Raw genomic sequence first — 24,270 nt, forward strand, 5'->3', positions numbered from 1 at the left:
CCACTGAAATAATGAAACTCATTATTCACCAAATCATGTGTTTGTCAGATTGCAAGAAATCACAAAAAGCAAGTTCCACTTAATAGCCAAGCAGTTAGTTTTATGACCATTTGTTGATATACGAGTAGCTCTTTCAGAAGGTATAAAGTGTTTAAAGACAGAGTTGAGTAGTTTAAGTGTATTTTTTTATTCTAGCTCAAAAAAGAAATATTTTACAAGTAATTTCTCACTATAAAATTATAACCCTTATGGAAATTACTCTACAAATTAAATGTTACAAATGTTTGGGTATGGAGAGGCAACATGAATATAATGAGGTTATTCATTTAAAGCTTTTTGCATTTGGGCTTCTGTACTGGAGATAGATGAATATCTGCAGCTGACACAATTTGACAATAGGTCTAACTTAGCATTAAGCCTAGATGATCCCCAGGAATACTTTCTTTAAGGTTTACTAGTTTCATATACAAGGTTGAATCAACCACAGTGCAGGAAGTAAGTATGTATGGGTAATACTAAAATGGATCATATATTTCCATGAATAAATGGAAAACCCTCTATCATGTCTTATTCTCCATCCAACAGACAATTATATCAGTCATGCACTGCTACACTATTATTACCAATTATTGAAACTGACATAATACAAAAACCTGTTTAAGCTGAAGTGAATCCAATAAAATGATTAATTTTTAACACATGCTAGCCAAAAGGAGCAAACAGTACAATAAGAAACTAAAAGTCAACTAAATTATCAAACAAATTAAGTAGTAAATTCATTGAAATTTTGAAAAATTAGATTTCAAATCTAAAGTATATCATTCAAGTCTTTTATATATTTCTTTAAAAATGTGTCAGTGTGTCTGAAAGACATAGATCCCCAATACCAATATGATGTAACTGAATAAACCTTGGTGCAAGATACCAGTGCAACCTTTATACGTCAAACAGGGGCTATAATTCTGATAAACACTGCAGAGAAAATGTCAAAAATTGCACCCAATTCAGGTTCATAATCATTCATCCCTATTCCATACCTGATTTCAATCCATTAAGACTTTCATGGAAAAATATTCTTTATGCTCAATCAAACTTTCAAGCCAAATAGTCCAAGATTCAAATTTGTACAGAAAAAGAGTAACAATTTAACTTGTCCTAGGTCTTGTTATGAAATCCAGCATAGCAAAAATATTTCCGATCTATAATGTCCATGTAATAAGGATGTGCAGATGGATGAACAGATATAGGCAACATTACAAGTCCCCTAATAGGATATTACATGGGCAGCAAAATAGCATGGACAATTTTCCATCTAACTTTCTAATGAGACAGGTTTCAAATTAAATTCAAATATACAGGGTAAAACTGCAACTAAAATGAACTGTCCGGGACAAGATTACTTTTGATTCATAGTCATATTCTGGATAAAAGATATCAATACACACACCCAGAGATCCTACTATTATATTATCAGCAAGTTACAAATGATCACAGGACTATTTAATTTTAAGTGTTACTTCATTCACTGATATTAAAAATTCCTAATGACGATTAGTTCGATTCATCTTTTCTCTCTGGAAAAAGTAGAAGGTGTCCTCTAAGATTTGCTGTGTTGGTCGACAGTCTATTCCATTATCAGCAGAATAACATGGATGTGGGATCCCTGAAGGATACATACCCTTAAACTGCATGCTCAGCACATCTAACTTGGGGTAGAAGTCACATACCCAGTCTATTAGCTTTTTGCTAGGGAAGTTATTTCTGGATTTTAGTGAATCCATAAAGTACATATCCTCTGTCACATATATGTCTTTTGGTACAGACAATGACTTGGAGATTTCTGTCAGTTGCTCATTCTCCATGATTAAGAAATCAATGTATTTTCCTACCAGAACTTTTGGATGCATGTATTGGATACTGGATGGGTTCACCACAATGTATCTCTGCTTGCCAAACCTTTCAGAGGAACGAGACGTTCTGTGATCCAAAGGAGTGAAATCTCCCAAACCATCAGAGAGTGTTGGGGATCCCAAGAGTGGGGAATCTGGCATGCCCATTTGGAGCCTCCTGGAAATACGGCTAGGACGTTTGTGGATATCAACGGAACTACTTGACTGCTTGATCTGTGAAGGCGACATAAAACAACCAGCTGCACTCTTTTCTATGAAATCTCTGGATGGATATATTGTAGAATAGTCCATTTGGGTGATTGTTTGAGCTGCCATATAATTTTCGTGTGCTGTTGATGTCCTGCTATAAGGACTGTTTGAGTATCTTGATGGATGATTGTAGTAGCTACCAGAAGTTTCACAAGAACCTCTAGAAGGAAAAAATGTTCTTCCAAAGTTTTGGTCTGGCATTGGCATAGGTCTTATTGGTCGTGAGTTGAAATTTGCTGACGAGAAGGGCTGTGGACTATGGTGACTATCTGAACCATTCACATCTCCAAATAGACTGTATGTTTGTTGCAGCTGCTGTTGAATTTCATCAGCTGTTTGGTATCTATATGGCTGCTGCTGCTGGTTATTTGACCACTGGTCACCAGGAGTAGATGTATTACTCTGATATGGTTCTGAGTACTGACCATTCACAATTCCCAGTGAGCTTCGGTACAGACCTGGAGCTGAGTTGCAGTTCTGCTGGTCAAAGGTAACTCTATTTTGGAGATTGTATTCTTGATGAGGCCGGTCACGAATCTGGGACATATTAGTCTCACCACCCTGCTGATCTTCTGTATGACCATACTGAATAACTTGTTGGCTATACTGACCTGATGAAGGATACATACCTGCTATGTTTTCCTGGTCCCTGTTATCTTGATGGTACTGTGCACATGAACCTGTATCATATGATGAAGACATATTGTTCAGTGTCTGGAAGGAAAGTTCTTGTTGGTTCACAGTCTGATTGGCTAGCATTTCCAGTGGGGTGACATCTTGACCACCGTATGTCTGTACAAGCTCCTCTGCCAAGTTTGCAGCTAGTCTATCCTCCTCCGAGATTTCTGGGATGCAGTTTGATGAAAAATGTGCAGAAACTCCATCTGTACACTTAATAATGCTATTCTGTTCATGTGATTCACTGGAACCTGTCACATGAATATCATCCTTATCACCTTTGGCAATCCCTTGATTTTGTGGTTTCCTGTTTTCTGCAACACTATTTACCTGTTCTTTGTACAGCATGCCAATCTGGTTATTCACAGATACCTCCTTATCAGAGTCTGGAGAGAGGATCTCTTTCTTGTACTCTCTATGGCCTTCTTCAACAACTGTATCTAAATCTTGCTCAATATTGTTACTGTTCTTACCATCTTCTAATTCATTTTGATAAAGTGCTTTATCCTGGCCTGTGGACGTTTCCAGTCTTGGAGTTTTCTCAGACTGTGCAATATTTTCAGCACTATTAAACAGATTCTCATCCACCTCTGAATGCTCAGATGACTTCTCTATAATCTTGTCCGACCTAACAACATCTGCACTGTTCTCTCTCAGATCATTGTTTGAATTTTCAAATGCAATAAAAGCTAAATTGTTGAGCTTACTGAGAGAACCAGTCTGATTATACAAGGCTGTTTCCAACACTGTTTCTCTAATTTTATATTTGGCACCTTTATCAACATCAGAGTAATTTGTAGTAGAAACTTTTTCAGGTCTAATGAAAGATTTACTCCCTGCTAAGTCACTCTGATTTTGGCTGATTATAGCACCACTTTTGTTCATTTCATCCAGTAATGTATCAAGTTTCTCAGCTGTCTTGTACTGAGCATCTTTGTCAACATCAATTTCTTTTTTGCTTGAATTTTGGCTGATTTTATTTAAACTCTCACTATTAACAAATTTATCAATCTCAATCTGTTCCATCGCATCCTTTCTGCTTGTCCATTGTCTCCTTTTCTTATGTTCAATATCAAACAAATCTTTTCTTTTTGAAGTTTTGTTCTTTTCTTTGGTAGTACTTTCTAATCTCTCAACCTTTCCAATCCCTGAGTATATTTCTTTATCCTGATCATCATTGACTTTGAGATCAGTCTCTTGCTGACTTATATCTCCATGATCTTTTCTGCTGTAACTTGTTTTGTTTTCCTCATCACTCGCAGAATCTTTATGCTTTTCTTCTATCTGATCTGACAGTTTGCCATCCACCAAGGCCCTCTCAGATGATGTTGCAGCTTGGACTATAAATACATCTTTTTGAGATCGTCGAGTTCTTATTCTTGGCTTTGGCTTAAAAATGACAGGTAAGATTTCATCCTCTGCTTCCCTTGTTTCTTTCTGCATAGATTTATACCTAGCAGCTCTTTTTGCCTGATGTTCAGTATTTTCTCCTGGCAGATGGCGTTTCATCTTTCATGCCACCTGAAACAAATAAGAACATTTTCTTCTTGAGAAAGAATTAATCGTTTTTTTTAAAAAAATCCAAAAATGAAGAACTAATTATTTATGACAAAACAATGAATTACAATTTATGTTGATTATTCTAGATAAACAATGTATTACTGATAGGTTTAAGGTAATTAAATATATATAAATTTGTCATTCTTGTGACCAATACAACTATTACAAATTCATCACAATGTTTTGTTTTCTTCAGCATTGTCCTTGTTAGTTGGTTATAAATGTGTAACCATGTGGACTTCATTAAATATTCATGTTCTGAAGATTCTGATTATGTTCGTAAGTTCTCAATGCTAACTGGTTCATCATCAATGTCAGGGGTCTGTTCCAAATCTGCTCCTCTACCAGAATTATCATCTTCAAGCAAATTCAACATGATATTGCTGACTTTTAACCAAACAAGTGAGTTCATGTTTGCCTTCTATTCATTTTTCATTTCCAATCATGCATATACAATAAGTTCCATTAGGCATGTGAAAGGAAATTAAAATGAAGCAATATCTCTGAATGTGAAGCAATATCTCACAGATTGGTTGTCATTATCCATGATTCAATCATTTAGTATTTTGATATGCATTTCATGTGTGCAGATGCTTTGACCATTCGTAACTGAACTTTTAAAAAAAGGTAAGTGGTGGCAATTAGTTTTTATTGGCCATCCTGGTACAGCAACTTTTTTTATTGCACCAATCTCGCAAAACACATTCTATACTGAACCCTACAATAGCTTGAATATTTTTGCAAATGTCACACTCTGAAAAGTGAACCTGACAGCATGCAGAATTTTCATTTGATAAATTAAACTACAATAGGCATTTGTTGTTGAGAGAAAGCTTCTTGAAATCTCCACAAATTATTTTCTATTATTACTAGTGGAAAAAAATCAGCACTGCATGTATATTATGGCAAAAGAATATCAGCTGCTTTTGAAATGATTGCAGCCTGGGACCAACCTAGAGAACACCAATGACCCATCACAATCAATTTTATGGGACCCATAGGCCAGGTTTATTGGAGCTGTTCAGGTCCCCATTAGGAAATAGGATCAAAGCCCTTGTCAGGGGAAAAAGGGATCAAAGCTCCATTGGACAAAAAAAGCATTTAGGGGTTTCCCAAACCCTTCAAAACCCATCTACTTGAATACCACTATTATATTTCACAACAGACTCAATGCTAATTGGTGTCAGGTCATAACCTTGCATTCAATATAACAGTGCTTTATAAACTCGAGCTTCTCTCTGTTTATAGACGATTAACAAAAACAGGAAATTAATATATTCCTCCAACAGAAATATTTACCATTACTAATTGATCGATAGTACAGTCTTAATGACACCTGAGCCCCTGCATTGTAAACTATTAATCACTATTTCAAACTAAATATCTGACACTTGCACATATACAGCCAATCAATAAAAAAACATATATTCTGACAATCTGCTCAAGTTAATACAACCGATTACTAGGTTAAAACAGTTCACATCTTTGTTAACAAAAATTCAAACAAAATTCACTTCTTAGCTTAACTACACAATTAAACATTTGCAAACTAACAATTCATTGGCATAAAGCATCACACAAACCTAATAATAATCATGTATTAGTGTACTGTACATGTTTCATATATCATTTAAAACAAATCAACATGCATCTTAAGACTCGTATCAAGAAAAATTATGTTTGAAATTAGGAACTGTACCTTCTTCTATGAAGTTTGCTCTCTTTCAAATAGCAGAACAATCTCCTTATATCCCTGGTTATATGTCTCTCAAAGACTCTCAACTACACATCCCTTGAACAGTCTTACAACTTACAAGGGATCTCACTCACCCCTGGAGTAAAGACCTTTTGCCTCGCACAAAAACTAGACTTACTAATTTTGCAGTACAAGGCATTAAAAAAACACAAAACTTTGCTGGGTAAACACACCCAAACTGTTAACTTACCAAATCATTGTTGTTGTTGTAGGATTTAACGCCATTTTTCAGCACACGATAGGCTATACATGGCAGCCAGTATTAATGGTGGAGGAAGAACCCGGAAAAATCCCTGGAAAGAACCACCGACCCACGAGAAGCTACTGGCAAGCTTTCTCACATACCCACATTGGCTGAATCCGAGACTCGAACCCACGCAGACAGAGGTGAGATGGCAGTGATCCGTAACGGACAGCGCTTTAGACCACTCTGCCACTTGGGGCCCCTCTTACCAAATCAGAATTCAGGTTTATCCAACTGCCATTATTAACACACACCCATCCAGGGATGGAAATTTTTACATTTTTTACCCACCTCACTTAATATAAAGATATATGCAAAGTTTCACAAATATTTCAGCAAGTACAAATGCTGTTTCTGCAACATTCCAATACTCTGCATTTTGATAAACAAAAACCAATCTTCACCCTTGTCCTGTTTAGTTACCACATGGAACCTCCTTAAAAATCAATCAAGTCCATAGGAGACGTATTAGCGTAATTAAACATGCCATAGATTCAACCACATACTAAATCACATACAACTTAAAATTGCTCTGTTACAGTAACATCCTAAAAATTAACTGTTTGTGTTACAATGACATCTGCAAAATTCACATTGGTACAGGGTGTATTTTTCTGCCTGGGTGTTAATATTAATTTGTGTAAACACAAGATGCTGGTAAGTGGAATACACATAGATCAGGAGTTTACTGTATTAACTAATATTGTGACGATATCTAACAATACTGCATTTTAATTGGATTTGTAGAGTCAACAATAATCATACTGTTCATTCATAAGGCTACCTGAATAATGCAAATTCACAAACCTGGGATCTCCTACTGTGCACACATACAATACAGATTACTATACTGAGGACTCGTAATATGCAAAGGAAACTAAAATTAGCATGTGAAATAAATTGGGTTACCTTTAACAGAAAACAGAAAAAAATGCTCCTGTGAAAAGAAATATCATAATTTGTATATCCAAGCAGGATATATTTCATCATAACTCTACATTACACTGAAAAGAAGCTCTTCACTACTCAACCACTGATAATATTAATCCTTACTGTCTTAAAAAGATGGATAGTTACTTCTACCAAATTGCAATTTAAGCATAATCTAGAAATCTCATAAAGGAAATGGGTTAATAAATGTTACTACGTTAAAGTAAATTATATTTGTTTGCTCAAGGAGCACTAGTCTACAATGAACCATGCCACTCTTAAACTTCAACTGTTGATAGTAATTGAAATCAATTCTGTCTTAAACAAGGGATTGATTGAATATTTTACTTGGTTTATATTTTCTCCACTCCTCAAGGCAACACAAAAAGCATAGTTTTGACACCTCTGTCCCTTCCATCACTATCTTCCTCAGCTACTTATGAAACCCTGTTACAGAGAGATCTTGTAGTAATATTCTAGTCACTTACTGCTTACTCACAATTTGCGATGGAACAAAAAGTACATCAGTTGAGAAACTGTAATAAAGGGTTTGTCATGATTTAATGGCTTTACCAATGGAGTATTCTAGACTTACAATGGGTGTATTTTCTGTTGACTCTTGCCATCAGATATATTTTTCTGTTGAACCCAACCTTAAAATTAGCCTCATTTTTTTTATCTTCATTTAAATCAAGCTTCAAGTGTCTGTGTATATGGCATGGAAATCGGCTTTGGCTGAATGAGTGCTTGTAAGCCTATAGCACATGGTCTAACAATCATGACTTATCTCAATCAGCACCTTAAAAGGTTTAACCTGTAATATAGCATTATACTGATCATTATTTGCCATTTTCAAATTCAGCAAAAATACAATCTGAAATTAATGGCTATTCTAGTCCACTAATTATCTTCAATGTATCTTTTTTTGATTATAAGGAGCCCATTTCCCAAGGACATGACCTAAAAATTATCTAAAAATAACCCTAAGTCATAAGCACTTAGAAAATCTAAAGAATAATTTAAATAAAACCTCACAAATCAAATAAGTGTAAAGGATTCCACAGACTGATCTTAAAACAGAACGAATTACTTGTTTACCAAATCCCTATTTATACAGTTTTACTTGACCTAGATCTGAGTAATTTCAATGAAGAATTCCAATCGAATTGTAAAGAAGCCCATTTCCAGAATATTCTATACGCTCATAAACAACATATTTGTAACCTAGAACCACTTTTAAAAATTAGCCATGCAATCACAGACAAAAGCGAAGCACCCAATTTAATTTACATAATACCTCCACTAATAAAGAAATGAAAGATTTATGCAATAAAGCTTTCACTTACATATTTGTTAAATAATCAAGTGATACAGTAATAATTAAAATTACATATATATATCTTATGAATTACATTCAGCTATTGAGGATGAATTATCAAAAGTGTAACAGTATATTAATATTCATATTAATAAGAGCCTATATGTATCAATGGAGCATATTGTCCAACAGTTTGAAGATGTTCCATACTTATACTGAAAAATATTAAATAGTTCTCTTATTTAATACCAGACTTGTAAATTTCATTGCATAAATGCATTTAATATAGCATTTACCTTCTTCATCTGATATTTATTTTTGGCTTGGCTGCCATATTAGTTCATCCAAATAGTACTTCCATTGTCAGCCTTGTTTATTTATCTGTATGTGCCACATAAGGCCACTGCATCCTTATTTGGAAACATAAAAAGACTAAAACAGATTGTAATAAATATGAACACGTTTAACAACATATAGTAGAACATCCAAATATGGTATAGATTCCTTATTTGGAAAATAAATCATCATGAGAATCTTACCTGTCATGGTGGACAAAGTACGGTTAGCATAAACAATAATATAATTTACTTATATACAGGATTAGAAGTAAAATTAAATGTTATAACTTGAGGGGTACTTTTAATTTTTACAAGGTTTAATTATTTTTTTTGAGGTTCAAGACACAAACCAGTTACATTATTTCCATTATGAGCATAACATTTATTTAAAAAATGATAAAATAAGCTCTTAGTTTGTTTCTAAATAAAATGAAACTAAAGATAAAGTTAAATTAATAAATAATTACAATGACCATATGTCTTTAATTCATGGGTTTCTTGACTCCTAGGCTAACATAATGAAAAACCATAAGCAAACAAATAATTTTTTTGTGGAGTTGGGGTAGAGCCTTTTATCATTTTTTTAAAAGTTTTAGAATTTTTTTAATGTATTCAAGTTTTTTTCAGTATTTTTTTTAAGGCTTTTTATTGTTTCTAAGATCAAAGTGAAATTTTAGGTTTTTCTAGGTTTTTGAGGTCCTCTTCTAACTCAGTATATAGGATTAATAACTTTATCAATAGCCAAACTTCCTGAAATTTTTCTGGTAATTCTACATTGGTAGCAGATAACTCAAGTCATCTTTTTTTCCTTGACAATAGTTTTATTTACTCCATTGCAAAGTATAAGAATACTCTGTGCCAGTTACAACCAGCATGCATTACAGAAACTTATCCACAATGACTTGCAAAAATTATTACAAATGACTATAGCAATTTGAATATATTCCAATACTGGAAATTATGTCTATATGCACATTAAGCATCTGATTAGGAAATTCAAGAAGATACTAAAGACCAGCTGCAATAATTTTACATCAAATTTAGGCTTCTCTCATCACTTTATGAAAATGTACAGATTTTGTGCTCCTTTTTATTATTTAAACAACATGTCATTTCACTTTGGATGCTTTTGTACCTGCCTACAGGCTTGTCCAGATTCTTAAATGGGACAACCACTGGTGGAAATAACATTTTGTTTGCATTAACTTTTATGTCTCAGTGCTCATTAGTGCCAATTGTCATTGTCAAATGGGTCCAGACTGCTGTGAGGTATTATCGTTTATGTTCGTTACTATCATTACTTAGCTTCATTTATAACATACTATAGCTATGCTCAAGCAAGGGGGATAACTCTAAGCAGGTTTTGGAAATTAACATTAGATCCGGAGATAAAACAGGTCTTTTTTTTTAACTGTATCTGTGCTCACATAATAATGTCTTGCATAGAATTATTATGATTTTAGTGCATATTTTAAGGTGAATTAAGGCACGTAATAATGTTCAAATTTCATCTGATCCTCTTTTTCAGACAAATATGTACTTAACACGTAAATATTTAGAAAGAGCAACAGTTTTACATTTTTTCCAGATATTTTTTGACAATTTTAACTCATGTGCATTGCTTGAGAACAAATTTTGAATAAAGTGGGCCAGTAATCAAAAACAGAAGATGCATTGCCAAGATCATTCTAAAGGCTTGAAAATATGTTACAATGCAAACTATGCACCAGGAAACTTTTGGACCAAAATCAGCAAACCACATAGACAATTTCACAAGCATGGGGCAGAACTGGAATCTCTAACAGATTTACAAATTTTGACATTTAGATTTGCTTTTCAACCAGCAATTGTTTTTCAGCATAAATTTTACATTATTCAAGGGGACTGTGAACAAAATAAATGTTACAATGCAAACTATGCACCAGTAAACTTTTGGACCAAAATCAGCAAACCACATAGACAATTTCACAAGCATGGGGCAGAACTGGAATCTCTAACAGATTTACAAATTTTGACATTTAGATTTGCTTTTCAACCAGCAATTGTTTTTCAGCATAAATTTTACATTATTCAAGGGGACTGTGAACAAAATAAATGTATCTTCATACCATAATATGTATTCTCTTTATAGAATATTAGAACAGCAAGTTTTGAACAAAAATTGGATTTAGATTCTCATGTTAGAATAATAATTAATTAATGAGTCAGTATATTAATGACAAAGGAAGAATTGTTTAACATTCATTTCAAAGATTTTTTTAATAACATCCAATAGCATTTTTAGTTTCCTTCAAATGATTACTATCTGGTGACCACTGATGATGTTCACTAAGATTATTAAGTTCAAAAGTTAACCCTTTACCGCATGCAAGTGCCTTTGGACACCTCTACTCCATTCGCATGGAAGTGCCTTTTGACGCCTCTACTCCATTTGCATGGAAGCGCCTTTTGACACCTGCTGTAAACATCAGCCATTTTAAGCGGGTTCTCGTAGCGCCACCTTCAGGGAAAACCCCCATTTAGATACTACATTCATTTCTGTCAATGACAATTACATAAAAAAATCATGTGGTCACTGTTTATGCTCTGGTCGAAATCTGCTATTTAAAGTAACTGGGTCATAATCTCCACTCTCCAAAATGGAGGTTGCGGATTTCATTCAGTCCTTATGAAATTTTCACAATTAGAATCACAACTATGAAAGCTTCAATAACTTATGTAAAAACTCTGATACTGATGTGGGCAGCAATTAGTTTTTATAAATTATCAAATTCTGATCACTTAGTGATGTAGACGTGGATAAAAAAAACGTAAATTTCGAGTATGAGAAATGGCAGCTACGGTTGGTCAAGCGGCTTCACTGACTTGATGGTGAACGAGTTCTCTCAAGATTTTAAAGCACATAAAAAATTCTTCTGTGAAAAATAATTACACAGCGATAACAATAGGACTTTATTCTTAAATTTTTCCACACATAATAGATGTGTACCAAAAATGTAAAATGGTTAAAATTGACATTAAACGTAACATACACTACACTGCTCAACAGTTAACAGGCAGGCCTATGCGTATGGAGTTGAATAGGTAACAGGTGTTCAATTTATAGCACACTGCACTGGGTAACTTTGCTCTATGAGGTAAATGGTTAACATGTTCTCAGTAGTTCTCTGGTCCATATTTCCCGCTAAACCAATTCGTATTTTGCAAAATATGGATAATGCCCTCTTTGTATCAGCATTAGAATGTTGTAATGACAAGACAACTATGCTCAGCCCAATAAGAACTTTCAGCTTCAGTTTCCTTTTCCTAGGTTTGGAGGGTTGCTAAATTCTCTCCAACAGTCCTCCAAGTTATGTTCACTTATGGAGGGATATTCCTGACGTGGACGTAGGATGTATTCCTGAGTCTCATCCTCAAGAACTTCTTTCTCTTCATGGCTTAGCTCCAAAAATCTGTTATCAGGTTTCACCACTGTAAATTTAAAAAAAATTGATTGATTTAATACACAATGTCAAATACAAGATCTCTTTATGCTTTGTTGAATAATTTATCACAATTTTAAAATTAATTATCTTGTGATATGCTGTTAAATGATAAATTGTATCCAGGGATTCAACTTAATTTATGTAAATGAAATACAAAAGATTAATATATTTGCAACACGATGCAAACTCTGGGCCTTCACTATTCTCCTGCACATGCTTAAACCTCTAATATACATGCACATTGAACTTCTTTCTTAGTCAGTAGTTTCTTATCATTGGGAGAAAGAACTGCACGAGCTGCCTTGCATATTCCTCTTAAATCTTGTTGAACAGTACCAAATTAGCAATTAAACAAATTACAAAATCAAAATACTTACTCCAGTGTGGCTGCCAAAATAATGATTGGTCTCTCCAACGAGTCCACCATCTCTTCCTTCCAGCAATGGTCAGCTAATTTTCATCAAAGGCTCCGAAAAGATCATGACCAGTTATTATTCCTTTACTACTTATCACACCTCAAAAGACATAGCACATTTGGCACTAAACTCTCCATATTTCAACAATAGGGTAATCTGTTAATAACTTGCAGTGTTCACGTCGGTTGTTTTTGAACAATTGATCTGCCATGCATCACTGCACCAGTTGCTGTACTGCAGGAACATTTATAGTCCCAATAGACTGGTTCCAGCTGATTTCTATAATGTTTTGATAGAATATATAAAAAATACAATGTTTGGGTTTTATAATGAAATTTAAAAAAAAATTCTAAGTAATTTCAGACTTCAAATATGAAAGCTACATGTGCTTGATGGCCTTTAAAACTAGTATTGGCCTACTGCTGGTAGAATCACATGTATGATTTCAAAACTTTTATCATGAAATATGGAAGTTTAACAGGTCTGATCACCTGCTTAAGAAGTATAACTTCTGGGCAGCTCCTTTGATCATTGTTATTGGTAACCAACATTCTTCTGCATTCTAGGAGAGTTAAGTATTGTCTCAACTTTAAATTTACTACAGTTTCCAGGTACGAGAACAAATGCAACTGAAACAATGAATTATAAAATGCATTTACATTCTTTGATTCAAAATGGTTTGTTTTTATTCTGGAATAAATCTAAGTGAGGTGAATTCTAATGTACAATGAGGGACAATTTTGCCCAAATTAACCTAAATAGGAAAAGCATTGGGATTAAGGTTTTCATTGTCTTTTCAATTCACTGAAAGAAATGTACGAATATCACATTTTTTTTATAGTTAAAGGTACTTTAAAAGTGTTTAGATCATGGATATGCTTGCAAATCCCGCTTTGTTGAGGAGAATGCTGCTGATCTCCAAATGGCTGAAATTTTGCCATGCTATTTTTAGATTTCAACTTTTCATCAGCTCATTACAAAAGAGTTTATAGGGTAAAACATAAACAGGTAATAATGATTCCCTGGAAAGTAAAAGAAAAAACCCCCATTAATTACTCCTTAAAAATGCATACACTGCTGTCGGGCATCTCTGTGCACCTAAGGTTTTCGTTTCCAATATTGAAGCAAAACGCATACCGAATTCGAACGATTGACAAAAATAAAATACAGCAATGCTTACCATTTGAAAAGATGCAGTTGTTACCAGAATATCCTGTTTAAAATAATATTAATTTTGGACACAGGGGATACCACCCCATTTTTCCTGACTCGCAATATGTCGGCCTATTCTGCGCATAGCTTTGAAAATATGTAATGCTTATCCATCTTGCTATAGAAATGAAATATATTACTTTGGACTATTTCTGTCAGCAGTTCAGTTGAGTAATTAAGTCAGGTTTATAGCTAGTTTTACAAAATTCAGCATACAGATGCCAATAAATGGCAAGAGATATTAAGCAAACTAAACTGATCTTGTAAAAAAGTTAGTAAAGTTCAACATTTTATGAAAAATAAGCTATTACATGGAAGAGAAATAACAATGAATAGGATGTAATGTGTTTTTGTCTTGTTGATTGGGAAAAATTACTACAGAACTTAGAAACAGACTATACACTGGGTAATTTGTTGCGAATTTATGATGTAACGGCAAGTAGACACGTTGGGTAGCAGACGATTTTGTACGTGAGGGACAACTTCTTGCAAAATTGGAAACTTAGATTAAAATAGCTTTGTTTCAAGGTACACATTTCCATCTTTTATACAATGTATTTATTTGTATGATTCTAAAAGATGCATAGTAAATCGAATTTTCTGGGTTACCGGTTCAAGAAGGTCATGGAGTGGGTCTTCACGTTGCCATTTAGAAATCACATTTTTAAGTGCATTTCGAGTCTAAACTTGGGATATTTTTGTACACTTTATGAATATCACTTTTCTTAATTAATGCATAATTCTTCTTTCTGGATACGAAATGGATTTTTGACCCAAAATAGCACATGATCAAATGTTTACAGAAATGACGTATCGTTGCGCAGAATTACCCGACACGCAGAATATGCCGACATAGCGGTACTTCAAAATGCCTCGAGTATTGCTACAGCGTATACTCGATTTTAAAAGAAAATAGTTTATTCGAGGTTTTTAATGCTCGTGTTCATTTCGGTGGCTAAACGTTAAAGTTATATGATTTTGTTATATGATTTGGCCCCGTCCAACTAAACCCATTCATGCAGCAACCGTTTCCAAAATTTAAATTTCTACATAAGTGAAAACTTACTTATCAACCTCCACTGAGAGAGAGATGATGAAAACTACACAACTAAATTCAGCATTCGGCAATAAAGTTAATGGAAAAGTAGAATTCTTTATACACAATAAAACACGGTGATTCTTGCAAAAGCAATAATGAAGACATGAATGACTAAAGGTTACTGGACACATCCCGTTTTAAGTCCCCATAGCGATCTAAAGAAAACAGGTTGAACGTTGGACCACGACTGATTCAGCATCCAGGATTCAAATGAAGCCTTAAAAATTAACTTTCATAACAATTTTGAGTGATGAAGTCTCTACGGGTGTCAGTAAATTATGACATTCAACAAACCAAACTGATTATTATGAAAGCATATGAGAAATACAAGTTCAAACCTTCTGTATCTATCGTCTGCAAAAATCACCCCGACAGCGTCTGCATTTTCAATAGTCTCGTTCAACTGGAGTCTCACGTGGTCTTCGTGAGATTTCCGCCGCGTTGACGTGGAGATCTCAAGCAGCATCGCAAGGTGTCTGATAAAATGAAACTACTAAAACAGCAGCAACACAAAAAATTCAGTGGGGCCGTCGGGATTTAAACACCCTTTAGTAACATAGTTCGGCATGACGGAAATGACCGAGCGATGTTTCCAGCGTTAAAACTCTCATTATTCTACATTCGGAACACTCTCGTGTTTTTCCGGTGAGAATTGAATATGTTTATTGCGTGCAATGGAAACGAACGAGCATATAATAATAATAATAATAATAATGAGGACTTTGTATAGCGCATAATCTTTAGAAGCTCTAAGCGCTTTATTCGACGGGGTTCTTACGGTCTTTGAAGGTCTTTGACAGTTTGGGAAACATGTGGTAGCATTTTCAAGACCTTGAAAGTTTGGGAAAATCGAGCACATTGTTCTGAGGTTTTTAAAAGTCTTTCAAAATTGATATAAACCCAAACCTTTTAATTTCTTCCATAATCACAAATACAATTGTCCAGTGTTGTTAGATTCGGATATAGTTGAGTTTTCCTGTTTTTTTTTCTTTTGGTTAATTATAACTTAGTTTGAATTTCAGCATTAAATAATATCGAAGTATTTTGCATTCGTTGTTTTCTCATATAACATAACTTGTATACAAAATGTTAGCGAAAATAGGTCTTGGAAATCTATGTTTGTAGTCTTTGAAAGTTTGGGAAAAGTCTTTGAATTTATCATTCAGAATTCTGTATGAACCCTGAATTTGCCGAATGTGCAATGATGGTGCATTTTTGCTTCATATGTTTTTGTTGTTTGTTATTTTGGGTTAAACGCAATTTCTGTGTGCAAGATATGTTATACATGGCGGCCAGTATAACTGGTAGAGGAAGAACTCGGGAAAACCCCTATAAGGAACACAGACCCATGGGACTTTCTACATATCCACATTAGCCGAGTCAGAGACTCGAACCCACGTGGCTACAGGTGACATGGTAGTAACTGGTAAAGGCTAACACTTTAAACCAAACGGCCACTCGGGGCCCCTGCTTCAAATGATTATGAATTTTTGTGGAATTTCTCTGCAATAGCAGGATTACCATCATAAATAAATAAAATAAAGCAGAGCAAAAGAAATGAAAACAAAAGACATTTCGATATGAAGAAGAAAAACATATATAAGTCCGAAAATAAATAAATTTACCGTTACAAATTCAAACGAACAAAGTGTGAGTTCTTTGTAGAGCCTCTTTGATTCTATCTTTCCCTTCAGACAAAGTCATGTTACCAGAAAATGAAGTTTGACAAACGAAAACGAAGTAAAGAAACACATAAAAACAACAACATCAGTAGTAAATGGGGTCACCCTAGCGACAATGGGAATTAGCATTACAGAGACCCCTGGGTCACTCTAGCGACAATGGAAATTTAACATGGAGAAAAATCGTGGGTCACTCTGGCGACAAGGGAAATTTAACATAGAGAAAAATCGTGGGTCACTCTGGCGACAAGGGGAATTGAACATGGAGAAAAATCGTGGGTCACTCTAGGGACAAGGGGAATTGAACATGGGGAATAGAGTTTGGGTCTGTTTAGGGACAAGGGGAATTGAATATGGGATTTTTTATTTTTTAATTTTTTTAAATTTAAATTTAAATTTAAATTTAAAAAAAGGGTAGGCAATGGAAAGGCTATCTCTTTTCGAGAAATATGGCTGGCCCTGAAAAGGGCCCTTGGGTTTATGTTAATATTAACATAGATGGCATCTGTCACATCTTCTTCTTCTTCTTCTTAAACTCCTTCTAACTGCCGGTCCATACACAAGTACCCTCTTGAGACATCCTTGTCTTTCTATGTAAACTCTCCTCATCCATTGACTAGTATCTGTCCTATCAACAACAGTCCACTTGGACCTGACATACATGAGCATGTCCGTCCTAAACATCATGGAAGACACAAGGGTGGATGACTCAACTGTGGTCCACATCTTGAAGCGACGAGAATAGGTGAATCAATGCAGTGAACTGCGCTTATTTATAGGTACAGGAAGGATTGAAACGGATTGAATTCATTCACCAATCCGAACACGCGTTACAAAATTCAGTCAGCTCGCATCCAATCCGAAGAGAGCAGTCTGTGACGTCACGTGGTCTATATAGATTCGTTAGCGCTTGTGTGCAGTCAATCTATGCGACAGTGATTCAACATGACGGAAACTCAGAAAACGATCCATTGGGGTGCACCAGCAGGGGAGACTGCCCAAGGGAACCCGGACCTACTTTCAGAAGAGGTACATTGGGATTTTGTGGATTTTCTTACCTCGCAAGAATTTGTTCCGGAACCTTCGTTACCTTCTTCATTACCGCAAGTGGAGAATTTTAGACAGAGACAGAAAGAAGAATTGGAGAAATTTATGCAACGACAAAAGGAAGCGGAACAAGCTTTTCTCCTACAGCAACAGCAACAGCAACAAGAAGAGGTAAGAAAAAAACAACAGCAACAACAGCAAGAAGAAGTAGCAGCAAAGAAACAAGAGGGTGAAAATCAAACGGCTACGGTACTGTTGGACATTTTAGCGGAGTTAAGAAGTCTGAAACAAATGTATCAGACTTCTTTATCACGACCGAAGAGAATACGACCTTCCCGAGCTAAACACTCCAACCCTGTGACTAAGCCTATCGTACCACCCTTAGTGATTTCAACCCAATCATCAGAAGTAGGCCTTGGCCGTGGCAAAGGCTTAAGGCAGTTAAAGTTGATTGGTTAAACTCACCCCTACACCAAAAAAGGCCCTTTTCAGGGCCACCCACATTTCTCGAAAAGAAATACAATTTCAATTTGCCAATAACTCAAAAATAAACCCCACCCATTTTACCCTTATAGTACGTGTCTGTGTATGAGTGCGTGAGTGTAGCTTCTTATTTTAAAATCAAAACTCAAAGACACTTACCTTATATCATTCATGTATTCTTTTCTCCATTTTTTACAATCCAATTCACAATTCACAACACAACACTTTAATAAAAAGTTCATTGACTTCTTCTTTCTCCTTATTTAGTCTCTCTGTTTTTTGAATTTCTTCACCGTCTTTTCCTCTTCTTTCTCCTCATTTTCTTCCCTTCTTCTTTTCTTCTCCTGTTTCTTTGCCTCTTGTAAATAGAATTGTCTTCTTTCTTCCTCTTCTTCCTCTGAAGAATCCCTCTCTTCTTTCGAAGAATCCCTCTCTTCTTCTGAAGAATCCTTCTTTTCTTCTGACTCCTCTTGTTTCTTTTTTGGGCAATCTGGAGACCAATGTCCTTTTTCTTTACAATAATAACAGGTATCTTGACTTTTGTCTTTTTTAGCCCCTGTTTTTTTTCTTTTTTGACGGTCTGGACACTCTGAAAACCAATGCCCTTTCTTCTGACAGATATAGCAAGTATCTTGACTCTTATCTCGAAAGGAAGGAGAGTAGTCCGTCGGCTGGTCTGAAGAGAATTTTCTAATGACCCCTCGCAAAGCTCTGACGAAACGTTCCATCTGGGTAGTCTCTTCCATCGTTCTCCTCGGTTTGAGAGTGAAATGAATAGTGAAAGGACAAGACACACCCTTTTTATATACGCTGGTTTGCCATGACTATAAATTAGTCTATGGTGTTTGAACTTGAGTCATTTGACGTTTTGCACTCAAGATGAAACGATCCTATTCATTCGAGAAGAAAGAAGAAGAAGAAAGTAAGAGGCAGAAACGTGATCTATCGCCTCGTACCAGGGCTGAAATCTTGGCACAAATTCATGCCAGTGATTTTGAAGAGGACATGAGTGAACCAGAATCCGAACCCTCTAAACCAAGTTCACCACCCTTAGTCAACCCTGAAAAGTACTATTCCATTCGAGAGACGGAAAAGCGCTCCTCTAGAAAATTTAGAACCACGGCTTACACCTACACGGTGAAGTTTAAAGATTTCAAGACCGACGTACCCTTGGAGAAAGCAGAAGGGTTTATCACCGAGATGTGGGATTCTTTGCTCACCGCACTCAAGCGACAATGTCAACCCAAAGAAGACGATCGCTTGACACTATCCATAGATCACGACGGTTTGAAATCCCCTGTTTGGATCGAGTTTAGCAGACCCGCAGAACTAACCCCTTCCAAAATCATGGACAAGATTCAACACGTACAACAATCTAATGACCAGTTTGACATCACCGATGGTAAAGCCACACTGAAAATGGCCCACGTCTCTCTTCCTCAAGGGACAGGACGCAAAAAGATGTTATTGGTGGACGACCTTCGCAACACCAAAACAAGTCTCGTCCGAATTCACAACCCTCAAGACCAGATGTGTTTAGCCCGTGCCATCGTGGTGGGACGAACCTATGCCAACAAGAACGACACGGTAGAATGGAAAAGAACCTGGAAAACTATTCAACGATCGGACCGAGCCAAACAACGAAACGAAGCAGAACTCCTGTTACAACAAGCCGGACTGTCCAAAGACACACCATGTGGCATTCCTGAGATGCAAAAATTGCAAGATGCCCTAGCTCCACGCTACACCTTGAAAGTGCACCCTCAAGAAATGCGTGGGTCTCTGTTGTTTCGAGGCCAAGATTTTAAGGACGGAAAATACATTCATGTCTATCATCACGATGAACATTTCGATACCATTACCAGTATCACCGGATTCCTAGGATATGTTTATTATTGTGAGAAATGTGACTATGGTTATAACAATCGAGAGCAACACAAACATTGTGGATGGAAATGCCCAGGATGTTTAGCCTCTCCACCCTGTCTGAGCGAAGAACCAGTGCCTTGTTCAACTTGTCTGCGCACGTTTGTCAGTCCAACCTGTTACCAACAACATTTGAAAACACAAGGTTCACAGAAGAAATGTGCTTGTCAACTGCTGAGAATGTGCCCTACCTGTGGACAAGGCATACGTACCAATAGTACCAAGGCACACGTATGTCGAGGAAAGAAAAAATGTCACATTTGTCACCACATCGTGGACTTGGAACACGAATGCTACGTGCAAAAATACCAACCCCCACCAGAGAAAGACGACGGTCACAAGAAGAAAGGCAATTTCATCTTTTTCGATTTCGAATGCATGCAAGAGACTGGCATTCACATTCCTAATTTCTGCGTGGCTCATCGAGCGTGCGAGAAGTGCATTCAAGAACCTATCTTCAGTCATTGCCCTCACTGCAGCAAGATTCCTGGAGGACGTGAAAAAATCTTTCGGGGACCAAACACGTTAGCCGATTTTGCCCAATGGGTCTTAGACCCCATCGACAAGACGTGGAGCCAAGAGGACATCGAACGTTACGGAGATTGTCATCGTCATGCCACGGTGATGGCTCACAATTTCTCCGGATACGATGGACAGTTTCTTCTCAGATACTATACGGAACAAGGCACCGAACGTCCTAAAGTGACTTTGAACGGAGCCAAAATCATTTTCATGCAAGTGGGACAAGTACAGTTTAAAGATTCGATGAGTTACTTGGCCATGCCTTTGAGTCGAATGCCTAAAACGTTTGGAATGACAGAAATGGCTAAAGGGTACTTTCCACACTTTTTCAATACCGAAGCCAATCAACATGCCGTTCTACTCCATTTACCTGAGGCTCACTATTACGACCCCGACAACATGCGTACCGAACAACGAGAAGCTTTCTACGCTTGGTACCAGGCTCATGCCTCTGACCCCTTCGACTTTCAGGAAGAAATGTTAAAGTATTGTCGTTCCGACGTGGACATTTTACGACGTTGCTGTGGAAAATTTCGAGAACTGTTCATGGAACACGGAGGGGTCGATCCTTTGAAAGAAGCTTGCACCATTGCCAAAGCGTGTTCCTTAGTGTACCGCCAACGATTCATGCCTGAAAAGACCGTGGCTGTCATCAGTCCTCAAACGACCCACTATGTCAAGCGTCAATACTCGGTCAAAGCCCTACGTTGGTTACATTACTTGTGCGACAAGGAAGACAAATGGATTCAGCATGCCCGCAACGGAGGAGGCGAAAAGACCATCGGAACGTATTCGGTAGATGGCTGGGACTTAGAAAACCCCAAGATCGTGTACGAGTTTAACGGTTGCTTATTTCACGGATGTCCCGTCTGCTACCCTGACCGTGACACTAAAAATCAGTTTTTGCAACGAACCATGGAAGACTTGTACCAGGACACTTGTCAGCGACGCCTAAAGTTAGAACAGCAAGGATACCAAGTGGTGGAAATGTGGGAACACGAGTACGATCACCGTTTGAAAACCGATCCCGAGTTTAAACGCCTGGTGGAAAGTTACCAGTTCATGGACCCGCTGAACCCGAGGGATAGTTTGTACGGAGGAAGGACCAATGCCACCTGTTTGCTTTACCAAGCCGACGAAGAGAAAGGAGAAGAAATCAAATACTTGGATGTGTGTTCGCTGTATCCCTACGTGTGCAAATATTGTCACTTTCCTGTAGGGCAACCGCAATTGTTCACGGAACACATCGACCTGAAAAACATTCGACAATACGAAGGCTTGATCAAGTGTAAAGTTTGGCCTCCCACGAACCTCTACCATCCCGTCTTACCTCACCATTCTCAAGGCAAACTGATGTTTCCCTTGTGCCGTACTTGTGCCGAAACGTGCAACCAGGACCAACCTTGCCATCACAGCCAGGAAGAACGTGCCTTGACGGGAACCTGGGTCAGCGTGGAATTGTTCAAAGCTCTGGACATGGGATACCAACTGTTAGAAGTGTACGAAATTTGCCACTTTCCCAAGACACAACAGTACCACAAGGGTGACCCTACTCAGAAAGGCATTTTCGCCGACTACGTGGATGCCTTTTTGAAACTGAAACAAGAAGCCAGCGGCTATCCTTCCTGGTGTCACACTCCCGAAGACCAAATACAATTCAAAGAGAAATACTACGCACAAGAAGGCATCTCTTTAGACCACATCGAAAAAAACGAAGGCAGGCGATCGTTTGCCAAAGTGATGTTTAAATTGCTTGTGGGGTAAAATGGCACAACGACCGTGTTTACCCAAGACGGAATATTTGACAGAACCTTCCCGCTACTTCCAGATGATTCACGACAAAACCAAATACATGAAACACGTGGACGTCGTTCGAGAGGATTTGATCTTGGTCAATTACGAAGAAGATCTGGACTTTGTACAAGACGACCCTTTTGGAAATGTCATCATTGCGGCTTACGTGACAGCTCATGCTCGCTTAAAATTGTACGAAGCTTTAGAACTGTTAGAAGAACGCGTCCTGTACTTTGACACGGACAGTTGCATTTACATCCATCACCCGATTCAACAGCACCCTGACATCGAAGGAGACCGTTTAGGAGCCTGGACAGACGAGCATCCCGACGACAAGATTCTAAGTTTCGTCAGTGGTGGTCCCAAAAATTACGGCTACGAATACCGGGACAAACAAGGAGAAGTGCACACGACGTGCAAAGTGAAAGGACTGACTCTGAATCATCGTACCAGTCGAGTGGTCAACTTTGGGGTATTGAAAGAAGCCTTGCAATCGGGAGAGGATGGAAACTTTAAAGTGACCACCTATCAACCGAACAAGATTGTACGTTTACCCACTCACCACATCGTCAGTCGACCCTTGGAAAAATTGTATACCAGAAGCGAGTGCGACTTCCCAATCACTTCACCTTACCGTACGGTCACGTCGGTATTGGTCTGTATATAAAAAGGAACCCTAGGCAAGATCGATAGTTCATTGTTCATTGAAGTAACTTACCATGTCGTTGACGAAGAAGAAACCAGATTGGTTAGGAGTCAAATGTTGGACATCACCGAGACCAGGGTTTTGAGGCTTGGACACAAGAGGCGACCCAGTATGCACGAGAGTTATTCAAGGAAAAAAGTTACTTTTCAACCTGTATTAGTGACGGTGCCAGAAGAACCCGTCACCCAGGACAGGACTGTCGTGGACAGGCCTGAAAGACCCTTTCGGGAGGACACTTGTGTGACCTTACCCCTACTATAGAACTGGTTAGAACTTTACCCAAAACATGTGTACAGACACTTGTGTTTATTCCACGTTCATGGTTATCATGTGCCTTTTATTCTTGTACTTAAGCCTTTGGCTTTTATGTATTTTTGTCTTTCGTATTCATGTTTGAAACATTCAATAAACGTGTTCTGAAAAAGTATATAAACTCTTGTCTTGTTTGTTTTTCGTGTCACAAGTGACATTTCTCACACCATGGCTACCTCTGCTGTCTCTGCTCCCTCTTCCTCTACTGTCAAAGTCATCGACGAACACTTAGATCGTGCCAGTTGGGAGGCTTTGTATCTTCGCCATCCCTTTAACATGCTCATTGCTGGACCTAGCGGTTCAGGCAAAACCGAATTCGTCAAACGTTTGATCGAACATAAACATCATTTGATCGATCGACCTCTTCAACGAATCGTGTGGTGTTACAAAGAGTGGCAATCGGCGTACAGCCTCTTGCGAGAAAGTCAAGGCGATTCCATCGTGTTTGTGGAAGGCATTCCTAAAGAAGACGATGGCATCGTCTCTGACTCCCGTCTAACCCATTTGGTCATTTTCGACGACATGTTAGGAGAAGACGAAGAAGAAATTAAACTGTGGTTCACGCGCAAAGGGCATCACCGTAATGCCAGTGTCGTTTACATC

The 24,270-nt window shown here is 37.3% G+C and overlaps 1 protein-coding gene across 1 annotated transcript; it reads right to left on the reverse strand.

Annotated features, from left to right (window-relative positions):
- Nucleotides 1–909: 909 nt before the first annotated feature.
- Nucleotides 910–15,572, reverse strand: LOC149781772 (uncharacterized). Its single transcript, XM_089935011.1, has 2 exons — nt 15,534–15,572; nt 910–4,358 (listed from the first exon to the last, which is right to left on the reverse strand). Exon 2 carries the CDS (start codon nt 4,344–4,346, stop codon nt 1,542–1,544), a length of 2,805 nt encoding a protein of 934 aa, XP_089791137.1. The 5' UTR covers nt 4,347–4,358; nt 15,534–15,572; the 3' UTR covers nt 910–1,541.
- Between the last annotated feature and the right edge of the window lie 8,698 nt (nt 15,573–24,270).

The sequence above is a fragment of the Sinohyriopsis cumingii genome, chromosome 15 (genome assembly GCF_028554795.1).
Source record: "Sinohyriopsis cumingii isolate HCF-2022 chromosome 15, ASM2855479v2, whole genome shotgun sequence".
Lineage (NCBI taxonomy): Eukaryota > Metazoa > Mollusca > Bivalvia > Unionida > Unionidae > Sinohyriopsis > Sinohyriopsis cumingii.